This window comes from Kryptolebias marmoratus, linkage group LG12 (genome assembly GCF_001649575.2).
Source record: "Kryptolebias marmoratus isolate JLee-2015 linkage group LG12, ASM164957v2, whole genome shotgun sequence".
Classification (NCBI taxonomy): domain Eukaryota; kingdom Metazoa; phylum Chordata; class Actinopteri; order Cyprinodontiformes; family Rivulidae; genus Kryptolebias; species Kryptolebias marmoratus.
Window position 1 is genome coordinate 10,184,853 of NC_051441.1, and position 13,697 is coordinate 10,198,549.

The 13,697-nt window shown below is 39.1% G+C and overlaps 1 protein-coding gene across 2 annotated transcripts; it reads right to left on the bottom strand.

Annotated features, from left to right (window-relative positions):
* Positions 1-595: 595 nt before the first annotated feature.
* Positions 596-12,371, bottom strand: ccnf (cyclin F). Of its 2 annotated transcripts, none has more exons than XM_037978517.1 (17): positions 12,167-12,371; positions 10,764-10,918; positions 10,541-10,647; positions 9,963-10,030; positions 9,605-9,801; positions 8,956-9,009; positions 8,533-8,637; positions 8,261-8,338; positions 7,701-7,852; positions 6,811-6,975; positions 6,506-6,629; positions 6,210-6,390; positions 6,020-6,107; positions 4,634-4,733; positions 4,362-4,498; positions 3,434-3,606; positions 596-2,453 (listed from the first exon to the last, which is right to left on the bottom strand). In XM_037978517.1, the coding sequence occupies exons 1-17, from the start codon at positions 12,177-12,179 to the stop codon at positions 2,005-2,007; spliced, it is 2,346 nt and encodes a 781-aa protein (XP_037834445.1). In that variant the 5' UTR covers positions 12,180-12,371; the 3' UTR covers positions 596-2,004. The 2 variants fall into 2 exon arrangements, with proteins under 2 accessions (XP_037834445.1, XP_017291420.1); XM_017435931.3 differs by having other exon boundaries at positions 597-2,453; positions 3,428-3,606; positions 12,167-12,370.
* Between the last annotated feature and the right edge of the window lie 1,326 nt (positions 12,372-13,697).

Genomic DNA, 13,697 nt, shown 5'->3' on the forward strand with positions numbered 1-13,697 from the left:
AGCGTCAACAAAAGGGTCACGTGATCTGAGGAAAGTGGCGGGTCACGTGATCAAAACAGCTGAGCTTTAAAACATATATGTCCTACATTACATGACAGGACAACTAATGACTGGTGTTAGGTCCAGGTACTGCTACACTGTTCAGTACTCACTGCCCCATTGCTTCTATAAAACTGGGGGGGATTGCTAAAAATAAGAAAAGTAAGACAAAAAGAGAAAATACACAAGAATAGTCCAACACACAGCATTATTAGCTGCTAGTTGATTTCCATAACGCATCTTCATTGGCTAACACAATTATGTGCATGTTATATCCTTAATGATCATAATTACTATTAATAAAACATTAGATGACATAAATGCAGCATTAGACCCTCCCTTTTTCTTATAAAGTTATGTTTTTACAAAATAGGCACACATTTGACGACTTTTTAGGATCCAGTGGCAGCTGTTCTGTTAATTTGTTCACTAGAAACAGCTTTTTTCTTACTTATAATAGAGTACCAGACACAACCATACCTAATTACATAATTACTGCTAATCTGTAATATAGATTTCAGCTAGAATACTGTGTTTGTGTAATGGCAAAGCATTAAAACCGACACCAAATACAAAGCTTGAAAACTTTTTTAATTTGAACTTAGTACAAAAAAATACATATTCACATTATAGAAAACACTGAACTGTAGAAAAACTGTATATAAAAAAAGAAAACTGCCTTTTTTTTGGAATGAAGCAAATACAATTTCAAGTAGTAATGGCATGTTCTTTGTCTTAGCACTATGTACACTTGAATGGGGGGGAAAGTTGGGAGTAACAGTTTAAAATATATTTACAGTTAGTCACAGTCTTTGATATTATGTCCTCTGTGTCCTGAATAAAGCATACAGTACTTTGAAAAGCCCATTAGATAATAATTTCCCTCTAGTGTGTCACCTTTGATTTGTGTTCAAGAAAACAAATACAAATCCATTAAAAAAATCCCTCAATACTGAATGTTCAAAGTAAAAAAAGGAAGCATGGTACATTTCATTGCATTGCACACCTGTGATGATATAAAAGTGCTAGACTTGATTAAGTTTGGAGGAAAATTAAAACATTTGAGCTTCACGTTACACTTGAACACCGATGACTGCGCACCTCTAAAACAGTTGGACGTTTCAGCTTCTTGATTAGTGAATAAACTAACATCCGTGCAGGGATTAGTGTGGCACAGGTAAAAAGTTAAATAAAACAAAAAAAAAACACCATCAACTGTTGAATAAGTAGACTGCAGCCGATTCAGACTTCCAGAGTGACATATTTCACAGCTCTGTTTCTTTAAACAGATGCCACTGAAAAGACAACTGAGATGATGGTACCTTTGGCAAAGATGCAGGACAAAGAACAAACCAGAGCAACAAGAAGTTTGACAATCATCTTTTAGGCTTCAGATGCAAACAATTGAAATCAACTAGATCACAGTAGTCAACTTTTTTTTTTTGTTGTTGCTAAATTTCACCAAATACAAGAATATTTCTTGTACAGACAGTGCATATCAGAGACTACAATAACCAAAACTGTCTCAAAAACTATGACAGCTGTATTTTATTTTTGTTGTTTCACCTGAAAAAAAAAATCATTGAGGTTTTGTTTCTTTTTCAACTATCAAACGTGATCTGAGATAGGTTGTTGTAGAAGGCTGAAATGCATCAGGCTCCTGGTAGAAGTCAAGTCATATTCCAGTGGTTTTAGAGCTGACTGTGAGTTTCAGTTCATGGGAGGTATTTCTATCAGTCCCTGCCTGTAAACATGTGAATGAAATATAACCTGATAGAAAGACAAGTTTTTAAGAAATTCCTATTCATGTTCGTTTTTCCCTTTCTAGTCTTTAAACTCAAAGTCTTTGATTGACCAGTTCAGGCACACAGGTGAGAGGAACATTGAGAACAGGCAAAAAGTGCTGCAGGTTTGAAACTGAGCAAGTGGTTTTGAAGAGTTTGGGGTCGTCAGAATAATCCCTTCTTACAGGCTCAGAAACCCTGCACTGGCAGATAACTCATCTCCCTCCAAATCCTCTTCTTCTCTTTCCACCTCACCTCCACTGTGAGCCGCTATGTTCTTCCTCTTCACTTGTTTGGTGGAGGTGCCCCTGGGCCTCTGCATGGGTACCAAGAGGCGGAAACCTGGCTGGGCGTTAGCAGAGACCGCGCCCAGGGAGGTGGTGAAGGTCTTGAATGTGCAAGGCGTGAAGGTCGACGATGAAGACGAGCATGTAGACGAGGGGCTAACACTCTGGACGGACGAGTATCCTGAACTATGAAGGTCTGCAGACGAGGAGAGGGGCTTTTGGAGATCTTTGTTCACCTCGCCTTGTGCTTCACAGAAGCTGTCTTCGTCGCTGGACAGAGCTCGGCAGTGTTCTCCAATATCTGCATCGATCAGCGGGAGCAGTTTGATGGATATCATCGAAGCTATTAAAAAGAAGGTTAAAAGACATTAGAAGACTTCACAAAAAGAACCTAATCAAAATGGTTAGTGCTCCACATTTACTCTTGTTATACAAGTCCAGTCTTTAAAGTTGGACAATACAAGTGCTGAGCCATTTGTAGTCACATTACGTCCCACTGAAAGAGGGGCTCATGCATTATTCTCCTACTTTCCATCTAGATTACCGTATTTTCCGGTCTATAAGGCGCACCTAAAAGCCTTAAATTTTCTCAAAAATCGGCAGTGCGACTTATAACCCGGTGAGCCTTATGTGTGCACTGAATGTGTACAGTACCGGTACGTACGCTGGCAGCAATAAACCAATCAGAGAACATTACGTAATATAATACTAATTCAGAGTTTGCCATCCTTCCAGGAGGATTAACAAAAGAACTCCAACCGCTGGGCACTGGTTCAAAGTAAAGTTGCGAGTGGTGTGGGAGCAATGGATGACAGACGGCGAATACACGTTTACTAAGACGGGGGCAGCGCCGGGTTATGCCATCATATGTGAATGGACTGTGTATACCTGGGCTAAGGTATCTGCTTTAACTGTTGTCCGAGCTTCCGCAAAAGCCGGCATCTTTGCTGAACAGCCCCCTGGAAACGAGACTGACTGCAACAATGATGAGAGGGAACCTAGCATGTTTAATGGCAAAATTGCCCGGCTGTTCAATTCAGATGAAGAAGACTTTGATAGATTTGTGGAAGAAGAATGATAAAAAATAATATGAGTGTATTGTTACACAGTAGAATAAAGTTCAACCAAACTCACTGTTTTGCTTCTGTGACCTTTTTTTTTGTAGACCGTATGTTTTAGCATGTGCCTTATAATGTGGTGCGCCTTATGGTGCAGAAAATACAGTAGTTCATTTTTATTCATTACCTAGAAGATTTCTAATATTCTCACAGGATTAAATGTACCCAGCCCCTTCCCATTCTTCTTCTCAATGCTTACAATCACCATCTTTCTCTCCCTCGCTCTCTTCCTCGTGGTCCCCCTCATAACCGGAGCTGGAGGAGTCCAGACTCCAGTCCAGGATGTCTCCCAGCAGCATCTCTTCCTGATTGGACAGCTCTGCCGTGGGCGTGGTCACCAAGCTGCCCCTGTGGGCCTGCGCACCATCGTCACGTCTCCTTGGAAGAAAGAAAAGTGGACAGGCGGAGGGTTACAGTGAGTCACAGGAGCTTCTCACAGATGGCACAAAGAAAAACACCTTCTGGACAAGACGGTTCACGAGTCCGTTAGTCACAGCACACAGGGGACCAGGAGAACTGCTAAATGAGCAAGAAAACTGGCAGGGTTAGAGGTCACTTGGCTGATTAGTATTGTAAAAGTATTTTCATATCTTTCAAATCCTGTTGTATAAGCAGCCTAAAACCTACCGATTTCTGTCTTTATTTATTAGCCAGTATAAAAAACAAATGAGAGATCATAGCAAGATGAGTAAAATCTGTGCTAGTTTGGGTTTAGGACTTTTGCTCTGGTCCTGTTGTGTATTGTAGCTTTAACAGTTCCTGTCCCTGGTTTTCTGCTGCAGTCAATTGAGTTATCTGAAATCTGACTGCTCATGCATGCAACAATCAGCAGTGAACATCTCTACTGCCACAGTCAATTACTAATGATTTTTTGACGAATGGTGTCACCCACCATAAAGTAACACAAACAGAAACCATATATCGCATCACTAAAAGTGGTCTGATTTTTCACATATCTATAAAAATAACATGTCTTGTTTTGTTCATATTGCCCCCTTAAAAAAAGTACATACAAATGTAATTTTGTGCAAATAGAAACCAAGCTTTTATGGTTCGGGTAGTAGAAAATGTTTTTGTTTTCACATTTGAAATAGAAATAAAAGGGAGCTTGTGTGTTTTAAGGCGTGGCTCACCTCTTGTTGGTGCTTGATGGGGAGGCCAGGAAGGTGTGGATATCTGCTGGTTGACCCCCACTGGGACTGGGAGGCTCCATCTGAGGCTCAACTTCAGGAATCTCCAAGATCTGACAGAGCTCTTTAAATTCCATCACCTTGTGGGGTGAAGAAATAAAATCAGTGACAATTTAGACTCAGGAAAACAATAACAGACATGCAGAAAAGCAAACTAGTGAACTTGAACCTTTTCCATAAAAACAAAGAAAAAAAAAATCTGTATGATTGAGTACCTTTTCCTTGCTGATTTGCTGGTAGGCTTCATCTTCAAAGCGTTGCTTAACACCAGTCAGAGACATGTGTCTGTAGTCTTTGGGAACATCTTGACTGAAACTGAAGACAGATGGAAGAGATGGAAAAACAAAAAGGGGAAAAAATTAGTTGGATCCACTTTAGCTGCTGCAACACTATAATCAACTCTTGAGGACAAATCTTGTTACTTGTCCATTTGAGGATTAGTTTCTTGATACAATGCTCACCTTATTAGAGTGACTCACTCTGAGGCATGTTTCTGTCACACACATTGAGTAATGCCTTCTACTGTCTTTATGACTGCAGATCTATGTTTTAGTATCTCTTTATAACCTCAATGGTTGGGTTTTTTTTAGTAAGCAGATGATTCTTTGGCATCCTATTACTAATCAATATTAGTACGCTGACAACAGTCTGACACATCACCAATCAATAGCTGTTATCTAATTTTATAGAGAAAAATTGGTTATGTGTGAGTCACGGTAGAGTAACAAAACCAGAAAATGGACTGGAGCATTGTTCAGAGTTATTTTTGTGGCTTTGTTGATTGAACACATTTTGTGTTTCCAATCCAGACTCTGCTATTTCACTGTGAGCAACTATTAGGACACAAATAATTAAAACCACTAATAGGGGTGGCATGATCTTAAAGTTTTAGCTGACAATACGAATCATCGACTATCATGCATCCTGTACATTGAAACTGGACAATAAAAAAGTAACTATTAAAGGTGTCAGTGAGCTCCACCAGATGTTGGAGACTATATAAAACTATGACATTTGTTAGCTTTAGAGAACAAGTGAATGAACACAGCTCTGCAGATGGGATCACAATGGTCTGTAATAACTGGTTAAATGATTTATTGTTACAGGCCTAATCACAAAGAACATTTAAATCAAGTTTGAAAGGAATTGTTAATTGTTCAATGTTCATAAATTACAAGCAACTGAAATTAGCCTCATAACATGACCACTGAAGCAGGGAGGCAGCATCATTAAAACACCATGTGATAAGTTTGCAAACACAAATAATCAATGTTAAAACAAAAGTCTATCTCTATATTTGAGCAATTCTACTCATTACTTTTTTGTTTTTATTTTTTCCTACTTTTACTGATGTAAGCAATTTCTTGAAACTACTTTTAAAAAGTTGAATATTCTCTTCTTTGGTAACAGGGTCATCTGGTTATTACATGGCCAGAGTGGTTAATGATTAAGGGCAACATTCAATAATTTCCTGTAAGTGTGCAAACAAGTCTTCAAAATGCAGCTAAATGCAAGTTAACTTTCCATAAATAATAAAGTGCGCTCAGAGAGCAACTGCTTGGTTACCAGTCCAGTCAAACAACATACACAGATGAACTTACCACTTGACGTAAAGCAGAACAGAAAACGGAACCAAGTCCTGCTTGGAAAAGCCTGTGTAGTCACTTAACAAGGAGGGCCAGACGGGACCTGGAGGTATAAATCAAGATGAATATAAACTTGTGCAAAACTAAACTCGTAAATTCAGATAGTTTTATTCTTTGTTTGTGTTCTGCGCGCATCAGCAAGTACCATAGTGATGCAGCGCCCGTGTAAGGAGAAGAGCAGCGCAGGCCAGTTTGGCAGGAGGTGGAGCAGCGAGAGCGGAGTAGAGCAGCGACAGCTCACAGATGTAGCTGAACAGGTGAGTGGACCTCCTCTCCATGGGGAGCAAAGAGAACAGCACCTCCCCATAATCTGGCAGTGTGGGGCTCTGGAGCAAAGTGCAGGGGAAAAAAGGGTTATTAATCTTCAAATGAGATCACAAGATCCTTTAATAGCATCTTGATTTTGTCCAATCCTTGTCAATATGATTAAATATTACTTACCCTGATCTTTCCTTCCAGAACTGAAACAACCTCTCCCATCATTCGAACCAAGTCCTCATATTTGTACGTGTTGTCTGTGAGCCAAACAGCTTCACGAATGGTCAGGATTTCTTTACTGATATACCTGGGAAAAAGAAAACCTGTCAGATTAGCCTGGTGATCTTAAAATTATATGGTTTTGTAAATGATTTTAGAACAAAATTACAATCTGATAATAATAATTACATAATATAAACGAAAAGCTGTGCTATATAGACAGTAAAAACAAAACAAAATGGAAGACACCAATATGCACGCATCCTCACCGTGTACAAACCACCATGCAGGCGATTCCTAATAGCTGCAGGCGAGCTTTGGGGACGGAGCGCAGAGCCAAGTAGCGGTCCACACAACCTACGGTCACATGTAGCGTCAGGCTGGAGAAGTCCTTCATGGTGGTCACCTCCACAAGCCAGTCCACCAGGATGTACCTGGAACAACAGACAACGCAGGAAAATAAATAAAGATTATATGGGGAAAAAAGACATAATCAAAGATTTTGTCCTTTAAAGTAAATGTTGCCTGATGGTATTATTGAAGAAGTATTTGTTATACACATTTTAGAAGTTACAGACTTATTACTACTACTCATAGCTTGCACCTTTTCTCACCCTTATACTTTTTTTTTTTTTTACTGGTAATGACGTGAAATTTAGCTGGTATGGTTTTGCATATCTCCCCCTGCCTAATTTCATATTACATTGACATTTAAAGTTGTCTTTTTATTTTAATCTTTTCTTAATTAAATTTTTACATAAATCTGTTTCTGGTTTGTATTCATGTTGATGTCTTGACCAAGCCTTCCACAAAGAAGAAATGCAAAAAGATACAAGAAGAACTTTACTGAGAAATTAGTTAAAAACTGGACATTCCAGTTGGATGGATATCAGTAACGTATTCTAATCTAAACTGGAAGTGTGATGGCAAATTCCAAAAAATGCCATAATTAGATTACTTTAAGCTTAGGTAGGCATAAAGCAGAGTGACAGGGTTGTGTTTTTAAGGTTTTAGAGGTGACAATAACAATTTAAAATACATGCTCTCCATGTTTTTAAGTATGTTCTCTTTAAAGGTATTCAAAACACACCGAGGCATCACATCATGAACAGGCTCATCATTTCAGTACCATCCTGGTGGAGTTTTTGTTCTTATGTACCTCATGGTGTCTTTGATGCCTCTCCTGAGGATACTCTGAGCACAGTGACGTTCCGGATTAGAAGAACTGAAAACCTGGGCCACGATATCAGAGCAGGCTTTGGACTCCAACCCCAGTGGATTCCCGCTGCTGCACACTTTGGCCAAAGACAACTACGGAAAGAAGACCAAGAGATAAATAAATGACTTCTTTCAAAATAGCTTAAAGCTTTTTAATCTGTGTTGCTCTAAAAATGACAACAGTACGGCTGAGTACTGCACTAGTTGTTGCGATTCAGATGAGTCACATTATTATGATTCATTGTTGTGAGAAAAAACAAAAACTATGTCAGCAACCGTCGAGCCCTATCGTCACAGCGTGATATCGCTTCAATGAGAACTAAAGGGAGGAGTGGGAAAAGAGAAATGAAAGGAAAAACCCAAGAGATGAAAAGCTGTCAAAAGAAATGTCTCGCAGCTTTTATCACAAGGCCGAGGGAGAATAAAACACCACACGGGCAAAGAAAGCAGACGGAAAAAAGAGAGAGTTGAATGAATCATTTTCATTTGTAAATCACACACCTGTGCCTCCCAGCATCCTTTCCCTGCATAGTCTCTGAGGGTCCGCACACACTGCAGGTACCTTCCTGGGTCTGCCATCTGAAATTCAAAATTCAAAATTTTATGTTTGCCTTCATTTATAAGATAACTGAAAAACGAATAAATCTCCACTAGATTCAAGCATTTCTTGATTTAGTGGCCTGATTCTGTAACCGGTTTCAAACAGTGATGCTGTTGTTCAGGTGATGGATACACAAAGGAAGCTAAAGACAGAAGGAAAGGATGTAACTTACAGCTGCTTTGCGGCTGTGCTCCCACAGCAGATAAGAACTGAGCAGACAGCCAGCCTGCGACGACTCCTCCAGCAAAGATACAGCATCTGAGCGTCTCTCTTCCTCCTAAAAAAGGCAGCAGAGATGCAGATCTGTATGAGGAATCTCAGTGATAAATGTTTTGTCCTACACTTGTGAGACGGCAGTACAATAACAGTCTGACAAACAGTTTCAGCTAATTATGAATGCTCCCGGGGCATCAAACAACGAAACCCACAGATTCTTTGAGTAACTGACTGAGACTAAGACAACAGTAGACAAAAGAAAGGCAAGTTGTTTAATTTGTTTTGCTAATTATTTGTCAGCAGCACAAAGATTTACATTTTTATCAGTCCCAGAAACGGAGCGCACCACACCCAGAAAGTCAGATTCAATCTCACTCACGTCAAAGAGAAGCAAAACTCTGGCCAAACAGTGCAACAACGGGCCCCTCTTCTCCTGCAGAGAGAAAAGAGAAAAACTGCTATCAGCACAGTTGATGCAGTTTCCAGTACTCGTGCAATTCTCTTAAAATTTGGAGAAAATATCTTTGCGGCTGAATATTCACTGTTTAAGTCAACTACACTGATGGAAGATTTGTTGTCTGTCAACTGAAGAGTGAAAGAAACTCAGTTTTACCAGAGGCGATAAAGTTTGTAGTGTTAGCAAAATGTCCCACAAATCAGTGGAAGTACGCTAAAATACCAGTCAGAAAGTAATTTTTAGATATACTGATTAACTTTTGAAATGATATTTAAAGATATTGAGCTAAAATTTGGTGCGGTAGCTGCTGAAAGTCATTTACAAAACATACTCTGAGTGCCATCACATCTCACAATACCGCATGAGATTCTGTGTAACGTTGATTACAGGGTTTGCCCAAAACAGCAATAAGGCCATTCTGTCGCAGCTGTTGATGACTTTAGTTAAAACTCTGGCATAAAAGGTGGCGGGCAATATGCATTCCTTTAAGGAATACAAGGACTTTGATTTTGTTTCAAGACTTCCCAAGAAGCGGGCACATTTCCTCTGATCTGGCAGCAGGAGAACCTACCATGTTGTTATCGCACTCAGCCTTGAGGCGATCGAACACCACGGCCTTGCAGCAGCTGCCAGTGGGCGACCACGGCGGACGGATGAACACCCAAGTGAAGGGATCGGCTTTGGGAGAGCGCAGGCTCTCCGCCAAGCTGAAGAAGTGGGAAGCTTTTCGACCACATACATCCGCTCGCCCCTCGTCACTCAACAACGCTAGAGGAAAGAAAGAAGGCGAGCGTGAAGAGCTGTAATCATTTCATCAACATGGTTTAGTCTCTGACATTAAACTGACACTCGTTCAACCAGAGGAGAGGCAGATATTTACTGTACACTTAAAGGGCCAAAAATAAGGAAGAAAGAACTGTTTAACTTACGTCCTTCATTGTACAAATAAGCAATCCCAAGTTTCACAGCAGCTTCAAAGTTCCCTTTTTCTGCAGCTCTGAAATAAAGCAAAAAAAAAAAAAAAAAACATTAAAAAACATTTAGGCAAAATAAAGGCCTAGCACATCAATTGCTGACTTTCATACCACAGTTTTACATTAAGAGCATCTAATGCTAAGAAATGACAGCAGCCATTTGGGTCAAATCCTAAAAACGGCAATATTTTTAGATGTCGCACTCAGCGTACGTGTTCTGAATGACTCTCAGCTACTACCACACCAAATTTTAACCCAATATCTGCTAAACTGACTGAGTCTGAGCCATTTCTGTGATGAATGATGTGGATTTGTTGTGGTGGTCATCTAGAATTGAATTAACTCTAAAATTTTATCAGTTTTTAATATACAGTCTATAATTACTTTCTGGTAGTTTCATTAAAATTCATCCAGTGGTTCATGAGATTGTTTGGTAACAGAACCACACACACACAAAAACATTATTGTCCGCCTTCGCCTTTCAGTGGAGGACGGTAACATATATTTCTTCAATTTGACAGAATAAACTGTACCTTTCAAACAGCCATAAGGTGTTGGGGGATGGCCACCTGTCTCTGAAACCGACCCTGGCCCAGACACTGGAGTGGTTGTCAACGATGTCCCGCAGCTGGGAGTGAACCTAAAACAGAAGCCAGGCAGATTAGTCACCGGAGCAGGTGTCCATGAGACGCTTAACCCTGAGAAATCCTGAGATAATTCATCACATACATGTTACAGGTTGGCGTGCCGACTCACCGCTCTGACAGACAGCAGGTCCTCAGCAGAGAGACACTGGAGGACACAGAGAACTACTTCCTCAGGTAGAGACAGCAAGGTCAGGGCGGGGGAACGTTTACGGACCCGCTTCCGTGCCGGAACCGAGTAGCATTTTGAACAACGGCAGTGGACAACTGAAAGAAGAAAACAAACAAACAAATTTTTAAAATTCAAACCACTTTAACTAATTTATTTTTAATGAGCAGCTTTATATTCTAACCAAAGATTCTGCAAATACTTTTAAAATGTGCACACCCAAAAATCACTTAGCATCTGAGTGCAAAGCTGACAAACTAATTCTCACAGTGACGTAAAACAAATGCTTGTACTTTAATTAAAACAAGCTAGTGACCTTTAGGGTTACCGGGTCAGCTGGATTTTAAAGCACATTCAAAATGACCAGTAATGTAATTTAACATAGTAAATTAAAGTAATAACAAGTACAAATATGAGGTGTACTCATACTTTACTGATGGTTTTCTGTTCACATTTCCTACTTCAATTTTACAACTTATCAGGCAGAAATCCTTCACTTTCCTACTAACTAAATATGTCATCTTTACAGTTTTAGTTTTTTGCAATTTCTTAGATTGAAACTCTTGTAAATACAAAAACTTAATTATAGAGATTTGCTCATAAATCCCTCGAGTTTGTACAAATCATACCTGAAACAATCAGACTGGTGGAGCATATAGTCCTACAGTCATAAGATTTAAATAATATTTAGCTGAATAGAGTTTAAGCTCAATACACAACAATCATTCCTGCTTTTGCATTACTGAATAGGAGCATAAATAACAATCTAATAACATGAACAGGCAAAAAGGTTGCACAATTTATTTGTGCATGCTAATACACAGCATTTCTATTAAGCATTTCTATTAAGTAAGGCGACCCAGATGTTCTACTCAGAATATCTGATTGAATGTGAAAATGAGTTATAAATCGTGCCCATGTGATTAGCTGAAAATGATTAAATGTGACATTTTTGTTGCACTGGGGGCAAGCTAACATCTGAGGACAGGGCTGTGAAACTAGTGAGCGCCCAAATTTCCCTCCCGTGGTTCACTAAAAGTAGCGTTAACCTGTGATCTGATTCCATTGGTTTACACTTAAGATATTAATTAATAACTACCACAAACGATATGGTTAACCATCTATAAGAAGCCGAGGTTTTTCTGCTTAAATATCGAGAAATTTGAGCAAACGTTACTCCTGTTCCATCAGAAGTCCATCACTACACAAGCTAACGTTTAAGCTGTCAGGGTTAACTATGCAGACATTTTGAGGCGACAGTGATAAAAAACGGGTTGTGGAAGTCTTGTTTTATATTAACTTTATGTTGTTGCTAAGGATATGTTAAGTTGAGAAAAGTTACTTACCGCCTGCTTTCATTGCAAGTAGTGATCTTTCCTTCAGCACGACCCCTGTAGATGTAACACCGAAGAGCCGTTTCAACGTAGTTACCAGCTTATATTAAAACAGGCAAAATTAGCGGCAGTTTTGACTGGAGTACGGTATTACACAGTGTTATAATTTATGTTGTGGCTGACTAATAACTACACAAGTTGCCTGAATTCAAATTCAAGCACGAGTCCTGACTTGGGACCGCCCCAAAGTTTACTCTAGGACCGCCCGCGCCCACGGTTTAAACTCCACATTAAATTTCATTTGTCAAGAGCGATGACGCCTGTTTACGACATTGCGCTCATTTCATTGGTCAATATGAATAACGAGATCACTGGTTGGACAGATCTTACAAACTGTAAAATAGCGGAAGCTCATTGGAGGACGTAATGCCATTTCGAAGTACGCGCTTTACGGTGAGCGTACGTGATTGGCTGACCTGATTACAAAGTGCACGCCTTTTGGAAAAGGACTGTGGGAAATGTAGTTGGACAGCAACGTTACGTTTAAAGGTACCTATTTTAAAGAGACATGCACATAATTACCTTTAGGGTGGATTTTATGTTTTGTCAGTACATTTATTATCACCAGCCGCTGAAAATAATGTTTTTGCCAGTGTCTGTGTGTGCACATGTGTTTATTTGTTAGTCTGTAATACAAGCAAACTATCCCATGAACAAGTGGAATTATTTTCATGAAACTTTCAGAAAGTAATCATTGGGTGTAAATTTACAACTGATTTACTTTTGGAGTTTTTGCTTAAAACTTATTAGCATTAACTGTTGGAATCAACTGTGTTTTTTTTGTTAGCAAAATATCTCACTGGACAGATTTGAATGAAACTGTAAAAAGTAATATTTGGATGTACCTCTACAATTTAACTTTTTATTTCACACCAATTAAAGATGTTCACCACAGTTAATCAACTTTAGTCAACACAAAAAAAAGACTATAAATCAGGTAATTTCTCACAAGATCATGAGATTGTGCAAAACATCATTTGCAAGGTTTGACCAAAACAGCTATATATTTGCCTTTTCTCATCATAATTTGATTTTAGCTTAAAACTCTGGCATGGAAAGTGGCGGGTGATAATGCATTCCTTCAAGTACTGCTAGGCCTTTAATGTTTTATATTGATTTGTTTTTTTCTGAAGATTTTGAGAAACCAAAAGTTTTTGCTTAAGAATGTGTACACATTCAGAATTTTGTGATTTGTTGTCTGAAAGAGTAAATAAAATAGCTTCTTAGTTATGATGTAATTAGAGATTTCCCTGGTGTAAAGGCTGAGACAACAAACTGTTAACAATTGTTGCCATGTCTGCAGGTCACATAAAAAGTGATTGTGTGACAAAGAAGAGATGTGAATGAATAAAGTAATTGATTGATTTGGCCTTTGAGGCAGCTTTCAGAAGAAGTAACATAATTAAGATCCTATTGACAATAAATAGAGAGCTCTCTCAGCTGAATAGTGTCCCTCTTGACTGCTAGTCTTTTGAAAGGGGTC

Excerpts from the sequence above, each read along its gene's own strand:
- ccnf (XM_017435931.3), bottom strand. Across the intron at positions 8,339-8,532 it reads AGCACAGCCGCAAAGCAGCT|ATGGCAGACCCAGGAAGGTA; the intron begins GTAAGTTACATC and ends TTTGAATTTCAG. Across the intron at positions 4,499-4,633 it reads AGCAAATCAGCAAGGAAAAG|GTGATGGAATTTAAAGAGCT; the intron begins GTACTCAATCAT and ends TCACCCCACAAG.